We start from the raw sequence: 13,766 nt of genomic DNA, 5'->3' as shown, positions 1-13,766 counted from the left end.
TCTGATTTTGGTTGTTGTGTTGGCTGTAACTGTAGCCTGCTCTATCTGCGCTGGACAGTGTCCAGCCAAAGAGCCTCTTTGCTCTGCCCTCAGGCCCCTTCAGCTTGTGGATCTCCGTGCGGAGGAACGCCTCTTTGGTGGCTGTGACAGGGAGAATTAGGCAAGAGATGCAGGTTCACTTGCCCTGCGTAGGGGCTTATCTTGGGCTAAGCTGAGGGACTAATAGCAAAGCCAGCCTCCGCTCCAGCCGGTCTGAGGGCACAGGGAACCATCTGTCCACTCTGTGGATAACTGACAACAAAGGGGGCAAACATTGATCACGGACTGCAGACTAAAAGGCTGTTCATTTAGGAGATACCAGAAATACAGAAGAGGAATATTTTTTATATAAGGTCAGTACTTCACACTTATCATTCTTGAATACAGGCCCTTTTTGCTGAGCCACAAGGGTCAGACTCCTTCACAGCTAGTTTCTACTGGTAACAATGTTGCAGACTACAGTAATGTTGGGGGTTCAACCAGATGCAAAGTTGAAGTTTTAAGTTTAAGTAACTTTGAATTCAGCCCTCTTTTTTTGTTCCCTTCACTTATAGGGAGCTAAGAATGCATGTCTTCATTCTAATGCACGTCTCCTGACTCCCATTAGTTGATTTGTGCTGGTTGTTTTTCAGCACTCTGCTGTGTGGTAAAGGCATTTTGTTGCACTCTTGATGGCAGAGATAGTTTGTGCTACAATGGATTATCACATTAAAACAGACATGAATCTCTGATAGTGTAACCTTTGTGTTGAGGGAGGAATGCCATGCCGCCGGGCCCCATGCTTATAGTCTGATATGTGATCGTTATAAATAGAATGTTACTTTAGATCTTTAAGAAGTGATTAGTCATGGGTTATTTAAATTGTAATAAAGATATGTAATTTAACACGTTTCAAAATGTATAGAACATTGTTTTAATTATTGTTTATTTAGGAGCTTTGCTCCCTAAACTGGAGCATTGTATGTAATATATTGTAAAATACAATAATCTTTGCATTACAATCTTCAGAATGTAAAAATATGCTTTGTTTTCCCCTTAAATTTGGAGTACATGAAACCCCTCAAGTAATCCACTTAGACATTGTTCTCCATTTCCCTCAAGGATTAATGCCCTGGTTTTATTTTTTTTTTGTTATTGTCTGAAGCCCATTTCTGCATGCAGTGCTCTGGGAGCTGGGTTCCTGTAGATTATCTGTTTTATCATGTATACTCTGTGGGTGCTGTTGTGCGCCAGTGTTTTGTTCGGAAGTCTTGAGTGGGCGCTGACGTGCTAGAGGTGACAGAAATGGGTCAAAGGGGTCTTAGCATTAACTAAACAAATCCCGGCCTATAGGATTAGACAGAGATGTTGCTGTTTATTTGATGTATTCACTCTAACTTTATAATGATACACGGTGGGAAGAATGGCTGTGAGTCTTGTTAGCAGTAAGACACCCTCCGCTCATTCATGATGCCGATCAGAGTAAGTCCTTTAGCTCGGACCGGAACAATATCTTATTGTAAACCTGTCTGCCCCTGGAAAACTATTTTTCATTTATTTACTTGTTAGTTACTGATATTGCCACATTTTGTCACGATATCCTCAGAGTTAGCGTGGTTAAGTCAAACCCACTCTCATTTTTGGGCTTTTTTTTAGGTGTGGAATGGCGACAGAGAGTTCTTTATTTATTGGTTTGTGTGCGCATCTACACAGGGGTCTGTGGGAGGACATATTTTGAGGAATATGCTTAATTGCTTGGTTGCAGGGAGTTAGATGAGCAAGTCAATACCACTCTCATATCTATCTGTTAAATATGGAGCTAAAGGCAGCAGCTGGTTAGCTTAGCTTTGCACAGAGACTTAGCTAGCCTGGCGCTGGCAACAAAATCCAGCCCCTCTAAAGCTCACCAATCAACACATTATGTTTTGTTTGTGTAGTCCGTACAGGGATTAAGTATGAGGGAAAAGACAATGACTATTTGCTGTTCCATGTTGATTATGTTCCAGACTATATCTTGTTTGCTTGGATGCTGTTCAGAGCCACGAAATAGTCCCATCGTAAACACTGTTTCCACACTTTGTTTATATGGATTAAACTCATGAGATAGAACTAGTTAATTAGTGCACTTTAGACATGCTGGTAGACGGATAACCTTCGGACAGAGCCAGGCTAGCTGTTTCCAGTCTTTATGCTAAGCTAAGCGAACTGGCTTTTGGCTACAGTTTAACATTTACCGCACAGACATGAGAGTGGTATCGCAGTAGGATTGAATTAAACTGTGGATTACACTGGGAACACCACATGTGCAGTCACTGACCAATAGCGTGCCGCTATGTTCCTTCCTCTTTATCACCAAGGTCTCAGAAAGGAACCTAGATCCACCATTTGCATTAAGCCAACAGGTTTTAGATGAACGATTACTCTGTCCACATAAACATTCCCTTCTTAAATTATGCTTTTTCATTTAGATCATTTGGTTTATTAGTTATAAGTTATTTATCTGAGTCAATTCTTTGTGCAGAATGTCTCTCAAACACTGAGCTTTACTAAGCCCAGTGTTCAAAGTAAATGTCTAAAGCATTGCTCAGAACCATGATGGTCCGATAAACAAAGTGACCTTGGTCCTTGGTAACTTAAAGTCTTCTCTCTGTCAGTTATGATGCGATAAACTGCCCTTCCTACACTGCATCAAGACATTCTTTCTTTGTTCTGCAAATACAACATATTGGATACGCGGCCACAACAGAGCCGACATTGTGTGATATGAAGAGACTAACCGGTCACACACACATCACTTGATCCTCAGGCCTCCACAAGTGGCTTCCTTTGTATCTTATCTTATCCGAGGGACACACAACATCTTTTTAGCCGGAACTAAAGATGCAGTCCCAAGTGACGATTGCACCTAGAGATAGACTTATCTTCCCCCCCGCTCACAAGTACACAGTCAGAAGACAAACAACAATAATCCACAACTCTTCAGAGAGCACAAGTCCCTTGATGAAACCTAAAAAAAGTAAAGTTGTCTTCTTTTAACAGCGTAAAAAAGATCTGTTCATACTTTGGAGCATTTTCCGGTCACTCCGCATTCCCCATAGTTGAGCAAATGATCCATAACATTCTCAAATAGAGATCTATTTCATCTCTGCAGACTGATGATGCAGCTTACACCCAGTTCATGATAGCTGTTACATTTGCTGTGTCTGGTAGCTCTTCCCCAGAAAAATCCTGTTGAGCACAGGAAATGATACATTTCACATTTCCTGCAGCTGCAGCAGTTTGACAGTAATAAATAGAAGAAGACCAGGGTAGTTAGCATGAGCAGTGATAACAACCAGAATGATTTAACAGACAAAGACAGCTGGAAATTCATTGAAACGTGGAGCTCATATAATACTCTCCACACAGTTTGACTTTGTAATGAAATTAGGGTCCCGTTATTTAAACGGATAATCTACTGAGTCACCTGAAACACCAGAGCTCCTTTGTTATGCACAGGAGTGGTCTGAAACAATGTCCCTCTTTTTGCAGAAGGTTTACATTCAAGGAAAACACAGACAATGTCTGACAAGGAAGAAATGGCTTCAGATGGGGGTCTGAACGTAACGCTGACGCTGAGGCTGCTGATGCATGGAAAGGTAATAGACAGATGTGGAAACAGTTCAAATAATTGAGTGTATTTATATCATCGTATCCTATTGGTCTGGTAATAGCATGCCATTGTTGTTAAAATAATTACATCCTGCTCTAAATTTATGAAGCTGTTAAGAGAAAATCTTGTGTGTTGCCACTTGCTTGTTAAGCGTTTTTGTCTTTTCATTAACAGGAAGTTGGCAGCATCATCGGGAAGGTAGATCTTTTTTTTTTTTTTTTACAATCCATCAGCATCACACTGATTTCTTCCTGATTGCCTTGTTTTCTTCTCTTTATCAAACTAATCAAGTCTACTGTTTTATATTCTCCTACATGACACAAGAAAGGAGAAACAGTCAAGAAAATGAGGGAGGAGGTGAGCATTCACTCTGACACCCCTAATGTGAAAACACGTATACTTTTATGTGTTCTGGCAGACCAATTACAACAAATTGAGGCTGGAATAATTGGGGATTTGTGTTTTCCAGAGTGGCGCTCGTATCAACATATCGGAGGGATCGTCTCCCGAGAGGATAGTCACCATCACAGGACCGACAGAGGGCATCTTCAAAGCCTTCTCCATGATCGCTCAGAAGTTTGAGGAGGTACAGCAAAGCAAATGTGCAGCAAAACATTTCTCACATATCTTCATTAAAATTCAGTTTAATGCAAGAATTTAGAAACCATTCTTTAAAGATTTTGTCTGAAATCTGTAGGACAGTGACTGCACCTTTTCCTTGCCAAATAGAAATAGAGACTTGTCAAATAAAACTGACGTTCTCACAGTCTGTGCTGAAAAAGTATTTTTGAATCCTCCCTCAGGATATCACCGCAGCAATGACAAACAGCACCGTGACAAGCAAGCCACCTGTGACACTTCGCCTGGTTTTCCCAGGGAGCCAGTGTGGCTCGCTGATTGGCAAAGGAGGCTCGAAGATTAAAGAGATCAGAGAGGTAGGACGGGAGTGCTTTTCTTTTTTGCTTTTCTATCGGGAAGTTGTTTCTCAGCACCCAAAAGGGAACAGAAAACCTCCCTGCTGCTTTGACACCTCAAGTGTCACCTCAAGTATCAAGCACTCCAGTCAAACTTGTTTGTTCCATCTCACTTGTTGTTCTCTGCCTTAAAATGTGTGCATTTTTTTTCTTCTTCGTCTGCTGCTCATGAAAATCCCTCTGATTATGCCTGTAAAGATCGGTGGAGGGTGAATACTCGTTCTGAATGGACAATATTTGTGTGCGCCTCTCCAAATATTGGAGCACACATTGCTATTTGGCTTGCAGCTGCTCCCTGCATGTCAAAATGTGTTCGGGGTAATTTGCGGGTGCTTAAAACACCATTTCAATTCGTGTGATGTAGGCTCTTTTCAGCAATAAATAGCCTTTGTTTCTTCTGTTGTCTGGCAACGTCAAGACCACAGGCGCTCAGGTTCAGGTGGCAGGAGACATGCTGCCGGACTCAACAGAGAGGGCTGTCACAATCTCCGGCACTCCACAGGCCATCACTCAGTGTGTACGACACATCTGCTCTGTCATGCTGGAGGTAAGCACTGTCAGACAGCAGATGATCCACACGTTCAGCAACTCTATTTAGGCGTTAAATGTCACATTTGTTTAGGAGCTGGTAAAAGGTAGCATATTCCCGATATTGAATATATTTAACTTCTGCAAGGCTTAAGCTTTGCGTTCAGGTTGGAGTGGTTGGTCGTCCTCATGAGAGATGCAGCAATGATGGCCCTGTTTGTGAAGATGTTCAATATATTGTTCCTTTTATTAGATAATGATTTTTTTTGTCAGTCATACCCCCAAATTCCCGTCAGACGAATGTCAGTCCTCCTTAACACAAAAATTGTGGATGCATATTTTTTCAATCATATCATAATTTCTGTTTTTAATTTCTAGTTGAGTTAGTTGAGTTCTCGACATACTGCTGTAACAGCAAGGGGGGATGGGAATCGCCTAACTAAAAGTAAAACTATTTTTAAGTTCAGCAAAAAATCCAACCAACTCCTTATTTTCTGTTCTATTCAGTTGTATCATAAGTTGTTTTGGTCCAAGGTCTTATGTAACTTTCTCAACCGATGAAAGGGGAATAAAAATATTCAGCAGGCAATTTAAAAAGGGATATAAAATGCACCAGTGGCAGTAAGAGCCCTTTTCTCACTTGTAGCTGTATGTAAATTCTGGTTGCATGTCTGTGTCTCTAGTCTCCACCAAAAGGAGCGACCATTCCCTACCGACCCAAGGCCATGTCTGCTGGAGCCCATGCAGTATTAGCACCACAACACTCTGCACAAGTAAGTAGCAATATGGGAGTTATTCAACCGTGGTTTTAAATGGCTCTGTTAAAAAGCACAACAATTGAATAGGCTTTCTTATTTTGTGGGAGCTCAGAGTCACGCTGATCATTAAACACATCTTGCCACTAGAGGGACACATCTGTGTAATTATACAGCAGTGAGCTTTTCATATTGTAACGCTCTGAGCGATAGGATGAGGTAATGATCACATTAGAAAGTATTCAGGCAAGCTGTAATGTGTCAGAGATATGATTGACAGATATTTACATAAAATAATTCCTCTGCAGTGGGACACCTGAAAGATGTCGTGACTAAAGCTTGTGCTTTCCCTGAGCTGGCCGGTTGCTGTCCTGATTTTGGCACAGCGTGCTCTGACCTATCAGACATCTGTTTATGTTATTGGATTTCTGGGCATGGTCAAAGAGGTGGGGGGGGGGGGGGGGGGGGGGGGTGCAGGGCAGCAGATGACATTTAGATGAAATTCCATCAAATCCATACACATTAGAGCTATGGAAAAGTGGAAGAGAATGGATTTTCAGAAATGCACTCACTGCACTGAGTTCACACGTTACAAATTCACTTTTTCAAATGTCGTGTTTGAACACGTCCGCACCTCCCGGTCATACAACCACGTCTCCTCTCTTATTCCTCTCAGGCCTTTGCGATTCCAGGGCAGTATGCTTTTGCGCACCAAGATGTAAGTATGCTCATTTGAGTTGCCGACACTCGCCCCGTTGACCTTCCCCTGCCCACTCCTTCCAAGCCACCACTCCGCCCTCTGTGTACCCTACTCTGCAAAGATGAAATTCAATAACCCTAATCTGTTGACATTACTAACGCTAACACGTTGTTGTTGTTGTAGCCGCATGCATTGATTGAAATGAAAGTGGAGATCTTAAGAGTTCTTGATCAGTGATAGCTTCGTAGCCAGAGATGTGACTGTACTTTCTGATGACTGCCAGTGAGAATCCAGCATGCTCTCTGAAGGGGATCTCTTCACTATCTGTGCTGTTTGTGAACTTCAGATTGGCTCTGTATTGCAGTTGTCAGCTCCTCTGATAATAATCCAGTTTGATTGGTTAGCTCTAACTTCCTTCCTACCCTGCAGTTGACCAAGCTTCACCAGTTGGCTATGCAGCATATCCCCCTCCCTTCCCTTGGGCAGAGCAACCCTACCTTCCCTGGTACGTACCCACGGCTCCCCGGGGAAGTCCATCTATCCCTCTGTCTTCACTCCTCTTCGAATCACATCATCAACATCCCTGTCACTTCAGAGAGGAACAAGGATGTCTCCATCCTCTCAGAGTTTACAGACTCTCTCACAGGTTTTTTTTGTTTGTAGAAGGTGGCTTTACAGAGACGTACATATCACTGAAATGAGCTGTTTTTGGTTTTGCATTGGCGTTTGCAGCTATTTGTACAAGAAAATAAGATGAAAAGAACAGAATAGTGAGTGGGACAGTGACGTTTTAAGGTTAAGCCACCAAACTAGTTTATTATAAACAATCTTGAAAGTTAGACACTGAAATATTTACAGTGTGTGACGGATTGAAGCAGACAGACTGAAATACAAAAGTAAAACAGCAGAGTTCTCTGAGAGGGGAATGTGAAAAATGTCAGAAATATTTACAGTTTAGTAAATATTTAACCATTTCTCATGATTTCTTATATCCTCCCAAAAATTTCAGCTCCATTTGCCCAGTCTCCCTCTCCGAAAACAAATCCTAATCTCTCGAATCCCATCCTCCACCTCTGCAACATTTCTCCTCCAAATCTAACATTGTCTTCTTGGCCAGTCCATCCCTAACCTCAGCCACCCCACATACTCATTTACTCTGCCACAACTAAACTGAGGACAAAATATTACAACACTGTGATTATGTACGCAGGACTGTTGTGTTAGAGCTTATGAGCGACTCATATTTTAATTAAAATGCTTATCTTATTGTAGCAATACAAAATATGTGCATAGAATGTATATGTATATACAGTATATGAGTCTGTCAGGAAAGATTTTCTTGCCATTTGCCATTTTCATGTTCCTATTTGAGCAGTGCACCAGTGATAAAGTAGGTTAACTTGTCATGCAATGGATGTGGAAGCCATTAGTGCCATACTGTTGTTCGCATTTCTTGTCCTACTTTGCAGGATTGGATGTCTCTGCCCCCACAAGTTCACAAGAGCTGGCAATACCTAATGATGTAAGTGCCACATTGTTTGTTTTCTCCCAGCACAAAAACTCGCACAGATAATCCTCATGCTGTTTAATTTATTAATACTTTCTAGGAGGACAGCTATAATGACAATGTAGTCAGGAGCACCTAAATCGAGACCAAGACAAAACCAAGACTTTGAGGGGTTGAGACCAAGTCAAGACCAGACCAGCGCGAGTCCCACACCGCATGACATACTTACGATAAAATGTGGAACATGCAAAACTACTCAAATGAATCGGAAAGAATCACGTTCCCATGTTATGTACTGCATTTGTGTATGTGTAGGTGTACCATGAGAAGTGTTTTGATAAAATAATCAAAAGGCGAGGCAGAGGTGAATTTTATCTGTGGGAATGTTCCTTTGTTATCTATGAGCAAACACAGTGACATGTTAAGAAATAAATCAGATCGTCAGTTAGCTTAGCATAATGTAGACGGGAAAACTGCCGGTCTGGTCCTGTCACTAATTGACATGTTATATGTGATATGTTTGTTTAATGTGTACACAACAAAACTAATTATAAAAATGACAGGTTGTGGTTTTAGGGGGATTATGTGCAGGACTATTTCCTGGGTAGGAGCAGTGACTTCCTGGAGTCTTGTTGACACCTGGAGATTGCAATGCAACTAGTGTAGACCCAAGTAGAATAGTCATTTGTGCACTTTGGTATGGATTAAACAAGCAGGGTATAACATGCTAATAAGTAAGCTTTAGAGCTACGGCCAGACAGAGCGAGGCTAGCTGTTCCCCCCCGTTTCCAGTCTTTGTGCTAAGCTAACCGGCTGCTGGCGGTAGCTTCGTATTTACCGTACAGACATGACAGTGGTGTCAATATTTAACAAAGTGAATACATTTATACGTCATAATGTTAAAGTAGCCAGTGTTATAGTGACAGGATTCACAGTATTGTTTGCTAACATTTCATGTAATCACACAATTACAGTATGGTGTGTTAGTAATATGGGTACAATTGTTTTCTACTGTTACATTAGCACAGCTGGAAATGTGGTAAACACAAAATAACTGGGAGTGCGTGGTGCTGCTATCACCATGGCAGTTGCTTCCACATGCTGTTTTGAAATCTAATTCCTGAAAAGATTGAAAACATGACCTGTCCTGCCATTTACATGTTTCTCTCTCTCTAGTTTATTGGCTGTATAATTGGAAGACAAGGCAGCAAGATCAATGAGATTCGGCAGGTCTCTGGAGCTCACATCAAAATTGCCAGTGCCACTGATGGCTCAGCCATGCGGCAAGTCACGATCACAGGCTCGCCGGCCAGCATCAGCGTCGCCCAGTACCTCATCAACGCCAGGTAAGACATTACACGGGGCGCCCACGTCCAGCAGGGCATCACATCGCGGCTTGAAGATGAAACACCAGAGTTATTGTGCTCAGAGTGAGGCTGGATTTGTTCTGTCTCACTGCTCCGTTCTCTGTTGACTCTGCTTTTTAACACGTTCCTTCTTTGATACTTATGTTTTCTCCTCTCTCTCACCTCCCTTCTCCTTTGTCTCGCCCATTCTCCCTCTTTTCATTTTCCACTGTCTCCTCTTAACCCCTTCACCATCTCAACTCCCCCTTCAAACGTCACCACCTGCAGCTTAGAGATGGCTAAATACACCATGCAGGCCGCTTCCTCTGCGACCCCAGTTGACCTCAACATGAGCTTCTCTCAGTCTGCTCCCACTGCCTCCACCGCTGCTACCTCTATGGCCGTCCTGGCGGCCTCCACCCAAGCCCCCACCATTAACGTCCACTCTCCCTCCACCCTACAAACCATCCAAAGCCCACATTACGCCGTCCCCATTTCCAGCCTGCTTGGCATGAAAACTCTCCCTCTCCTGGCTGTCCACCCAGCAGCCGCTTCCAGCCTAACTCATGGTTTATGCCCTTACACTGCAAAAATGTCGACCGGCATCAAAAAATCAGATCGGCAGAAGTTCGCTCCCTATTGATGTCTGCTTTTTAAGTTGCGTCAGAGTAGCTGACTGGTAAGACATCGTTAAATGATTACAAAAATGATTTGAAATTGAGCGTATATAGGCTTACAAATAGCTTACACCAGTGTGTGTGAGTTTTGCCAGTGTAGCACTTGTCTTCCATAAATTGGGAGAATATTAGAAACAGACTGAAAGCATGGTAGTATCAAAACATGTCCTCAATAATTAAAACAGGCAGCAGAGGTGCACATTAACTCAGTATTATCTTGCAGACATGCTTAACAATTAATGTGGGTAACTCAGGCTTGAATTAGTATCCTAGAAAAAGCTATTTTTTTTCAAATGGATTCATGTTACAGAGCTTTATATGAAGACTTACTCCAGGAGAGGTATTTTCCATGATGCAAATATTGACTTAGTTTTCTATCTCTGTTACTAGTTTACAATCTTATTTTTTGTTAGATAATGCAACGGAGCATCATGAGACTTGAAATGTTTGTCTTGTACAGTAGAAGTCGGTGTGTTAAGTTTTTTTCAACAAGGATTGTCAACTTAACCTTTCCTTCACTATAGGCTCTCCTCAGTGCTAACAGGCACGGGTGTTCTGTAGTAGCGTTGTGCTGTCGCAGTTCTGATGGGATTATCCTAAAGCCACATTGGATTCTAGTGGATTTCACTCTACGCAGTAATCCTGTAGAGCGGGACTGGCCGAACTAACTCATTTATTGTTTTTGTACGCCAGCTTCTTTCCTGTTTGTTTTCCAACCTGAACGACTGGAATGCTTCGACTTTCAGCATCTGAAATGGACGCTGAGCAATTATTGTGATAAATGTCTTATTCATGTGTTTCTGGTGTGGGTCCGCCCCCAAACAATGCAGAGCTGTAATATTTGAAATGACTTTGGAATAAATGTGACTTTTTATGAATACAGATTGGTTGTTTTGTTCTAATTTTGTTGGTGAAGAAAACCTTTTACATTTGCATTGATTACTCTGACTCCTAAATACAAACATCTACTCTGATGATTTATGCATTGTTTACTTTTAAGTGGCTTTGAACTTTAATTGAATATAAATCAGGACAACACATTACAGTTAATAACTCAGAGAGCATTTCGTATGTTATTTTATTTTTGTATAAACTAAATATCTACTTATTAGTTAGACTTCATATGCATGCAGTGGATAAGATATTTGAGCACCTACTGAGATATGATTTTCACATTTAATTGATGCAAGCCCTTGACATATAAGTGAACCTATAAACAAATCGACACAAATAAGGTTATATTTCCCCTGTGTTTCTGTCTGACCCGTAGAAAACCAAAGACCAGACAGCCACAATAACATGACTCATACAACAAACAGATACTTTTCTACAGAGAGGAAATGTGCATCTACAGCCTGGACATGTAAAACATTAAACAGCAGTGATACTGAAATATGGAAAACAGCAGAGAGCAGTAACGGCGGCCATTAGCAGTTGGCAACACGCAGACATTTAGAGGTTTTTGGCAGGTATACACACAAAGCTGCCCTAGCAACTTTCATGGTATTATGGATGCAGTTTGTTGATGGTAGAGGGCTCCTGCCCAAACAAACTTTTCGACCCGCACTCTCCTGTAAAACAGAAGCAAACTTGGACTGACCTCACAGTAAATATTCAACACACAAGTTGTTCTCACGGGTCCTGGGAAAGAACAACTTAACCTCCAGTTGTCCGCTCAAGCCCACGGCTAATGGGGAGGTAGGTCTGCCCCTCTGTGAATCTGAACACCCCCCCCCCCCCCCCCCCCCCCTCTCTCTCTTTTACTGGAGCAACAAGGAGGTAGGCACTTCTGCTCTGCCTGATCCGTGGAGTAGGGGTAGCGAACCATGTGGACCACTTCCACAGGAGGGCTCGGAATGCTGAAGTGGAGATAATCAATAGTTAATGGGAGCAGAAAATGTAATGACAGTGAAGGATGACATTTGAACCTGGGGGAAGGTGTAGCAGCAGAGAACAGTGCTGCATGTATGCTGATGGGTGCCCAGGGCAGTCATGAGTTCACAGCCAGCTTCTAATGCCATATTAATGATTTCCTTTTTTCAACCTGACACAGGCAGGAGTGAGGGGGGCCGTTTTTTTTAGAGCTTGTTGCCATCACGCTGTTTTGAAAAAGCAATTTAGAGGAAAATAAGTAAATAAATATATATATATATATTTTTTTTGGGCCACAAAATAGCTTGAAAGTTTATGGCAAATTGGTAGGCAGAGCTGACACTCAATCCCTGATGAAGAATTACGGCAGTACTCTAAAAATATTCCTCTAGGGACAGACTAGCATGTATGTGGTGTTTAATTATATTTTCTATTACTTTGTATATGGTATTCCTTCAGTAGTTTTTCACTATAGGCCAGTGTTATCATATCGCATAATACTTTCTATGCTACTTTCTGTACAATCTAGAGTAAATATAGAATGTTTAGTGACTGTTATGGTAAACTTGTGGTTTATTGTTTTTGAAAGCTACACTATTACTATGAAAGTGGATAGTTTTGAAGACCTAGTGCGCTCTTTTTGATTCTTATAGTATCTATGGGCTTGTTTCTTTGCTAGCAGGGAACTTAATAAGTTGTGCTGCAGGTTGTCTGTGTATCTTGATATTTTCATGCAGGCCTGTAGGTCATGTCCTCAGTACCTTTTTTTTTTGTGAATTTGGGGATTTTAGCAGTTAACCTTCACCCAGTGATGGAAGCATAGGTCTAAAAATATACCCCACTACATTACAAGCAGAAGTCATGCATTCATAACGCTACCGTAGTAAGCAAAATGTAGCTAAAGTATACGAGTAAAATAGCCACTACAGGTAAACTGCAGGTAAGCTGGTCTCTGTCAGAGTTATCAGTTATATCCTAATGTTGGATAATTCTTACTGATTGATTTATAATGGCGTAGCTGGCCATGGGTGACTTCAGTAAACTGTTATCTTATTACTATTGGGTGGTTCGCTGCATCATATTAATTTTCTCAAATTTCTATCTCTATATCTCAACAACTGCTGGATGGATTAACATGACATTTTGTAAAGACATTCATGGTCTTCAGAGGATGTATTCTAATGACAAGTAGCTTCAGAGAGCCGCTGGCATGTTACTTTTTCTTTATCTGAAAAGTAACTTGTAGCTGCTGCCCTCAGATAAATGTAGCGAAAGCAAGAAGCACATCATTTCCTCCCTAAACCCAGTAGAGCAGCAACTTGAAGTAGACTTGGCTCTAGGCTTCTACCTAAATGAGTAGGCTGCTTTGTAAGTGGATTCCAGTGGGTCTATTTTTAGATGTAATATATTTAAGTTAACTACCATATTCAAGTTTTATTCTTGGCAGTGTAAAGAAGGCTTTGAAAGCTTTTTTTTTTTTTTTTTGCCATCCATAGCGTGGATTTAGATTTTGATTGATGATCTGTCACCCTCTGATCATTCCGTCCATTTTATTTCTTCAGTTATTGTTCTTTTAGGCTCCAGCCCTTCTCTGTTTCATACAATACAGTTTTACTCCCCCTTTTTGTAGTAGGCTCATGGGCTTTAGTCTTTTCTCTATCGGCAACAAATGAGTTAGTGACCAAACTCAGGGAAACGACTTTCTAATTCCAGATAATTAAGTAAAGTCGTTAATCA

The 13,766-nt window shown here is 41.5% G+C and overlaps 1 protein-coding gene across 2 annotated transcripts; it reads left to right on the top strand.

Annotated features, from left to right (window-relative positions):
* The first annotated feature begins 206 nt into the window (after positions 1-206).
* zgc:110045 (uncharacterized protein LOC664755 homolog) lies at positions 207-10,902 on the top strand. 2 transcript variants are annotated; one of them, XM_068718109.1, is made up of 13 exons: positions 207-392; positions 3,550-3,656; positions 3,845-3,868; positions 3,995-4,027; positions 4,140-4,256; positions 4,474-4,605; positions 5,063-5,191; positions 5,856-5,945; positions 6,604-6,645; positions 7,057-7,132; positions 8,097-8,149; positions 9,311-9,480; positions 10,682-10,902. In XM_068718109.1, the coding sequence occupies exons 2-13, from the start codon at positions 3,579-3,581 to the stop codon at positions 10,716-10,718; spliced, it is 981 nt and encodes a 326-aa protein (XP_068574210.1). In that variant the 5' UTR covers positions 207-392; positions 3,550-3,578; the 3' UTR covers positions 10,719-10,902. The 2 variants fall into 2 exon arrangements, with proteins under 2 accessions (XP_068574210.1, XP_068574203.1); XM_068718102.1 differs by lacking the exon at positions 10,682-10,902 and adding an exon at positions 9,769-10,123.
* The last annotated feature ends 2,864 nt before the right edge of the window (positions 10,903-13,766 follow it).

The sequence above is a fragment of the Cebidichthys violaceus genome, unplaced genomic scaffold (genome assembly GCF_023349555.1).
Source record: "Cebidichthys violaceus isolate CVI_PGR_0920_01 unplaced genomic scaffold, fCebVio1.0.p SCAF_10, whole genome shotgun sequence".
NCBI lineage: Eukaryota > Metazoa > Chordata > Actinopteri > Perciformes > Stichaeidae > Cebidichthys > Cebidichthys violaceus.
Note: the sequence above shows the minus strand (reverse complement) of the source record. Positions and strands in the feature narration are given on the sequence as shown.

Coding starts and splice junctions, on each gene's coding strand:
- zgc:110045 (XM_068718102.1), top strand. CDS start 3,579: ATGTCTGACAAGGAAGAAATGGCTTCAGATGGGGGTCTGAACGTAACG. Junction 4,028..4,139: donor TCAAGAAAATGAGGGAGGAG/GTGAGCATTCAC, acceptor TGTGTTTTCCAG/AGTGGCGCTCGTATCAACAT. Junction 4,257..4,473: donor TCGCTCAGAAGTTTGAGGAG/GTACAGCAAAGC, acceptor ATCCTCCCTCAG/GATATCACCGCAGCAATGAC.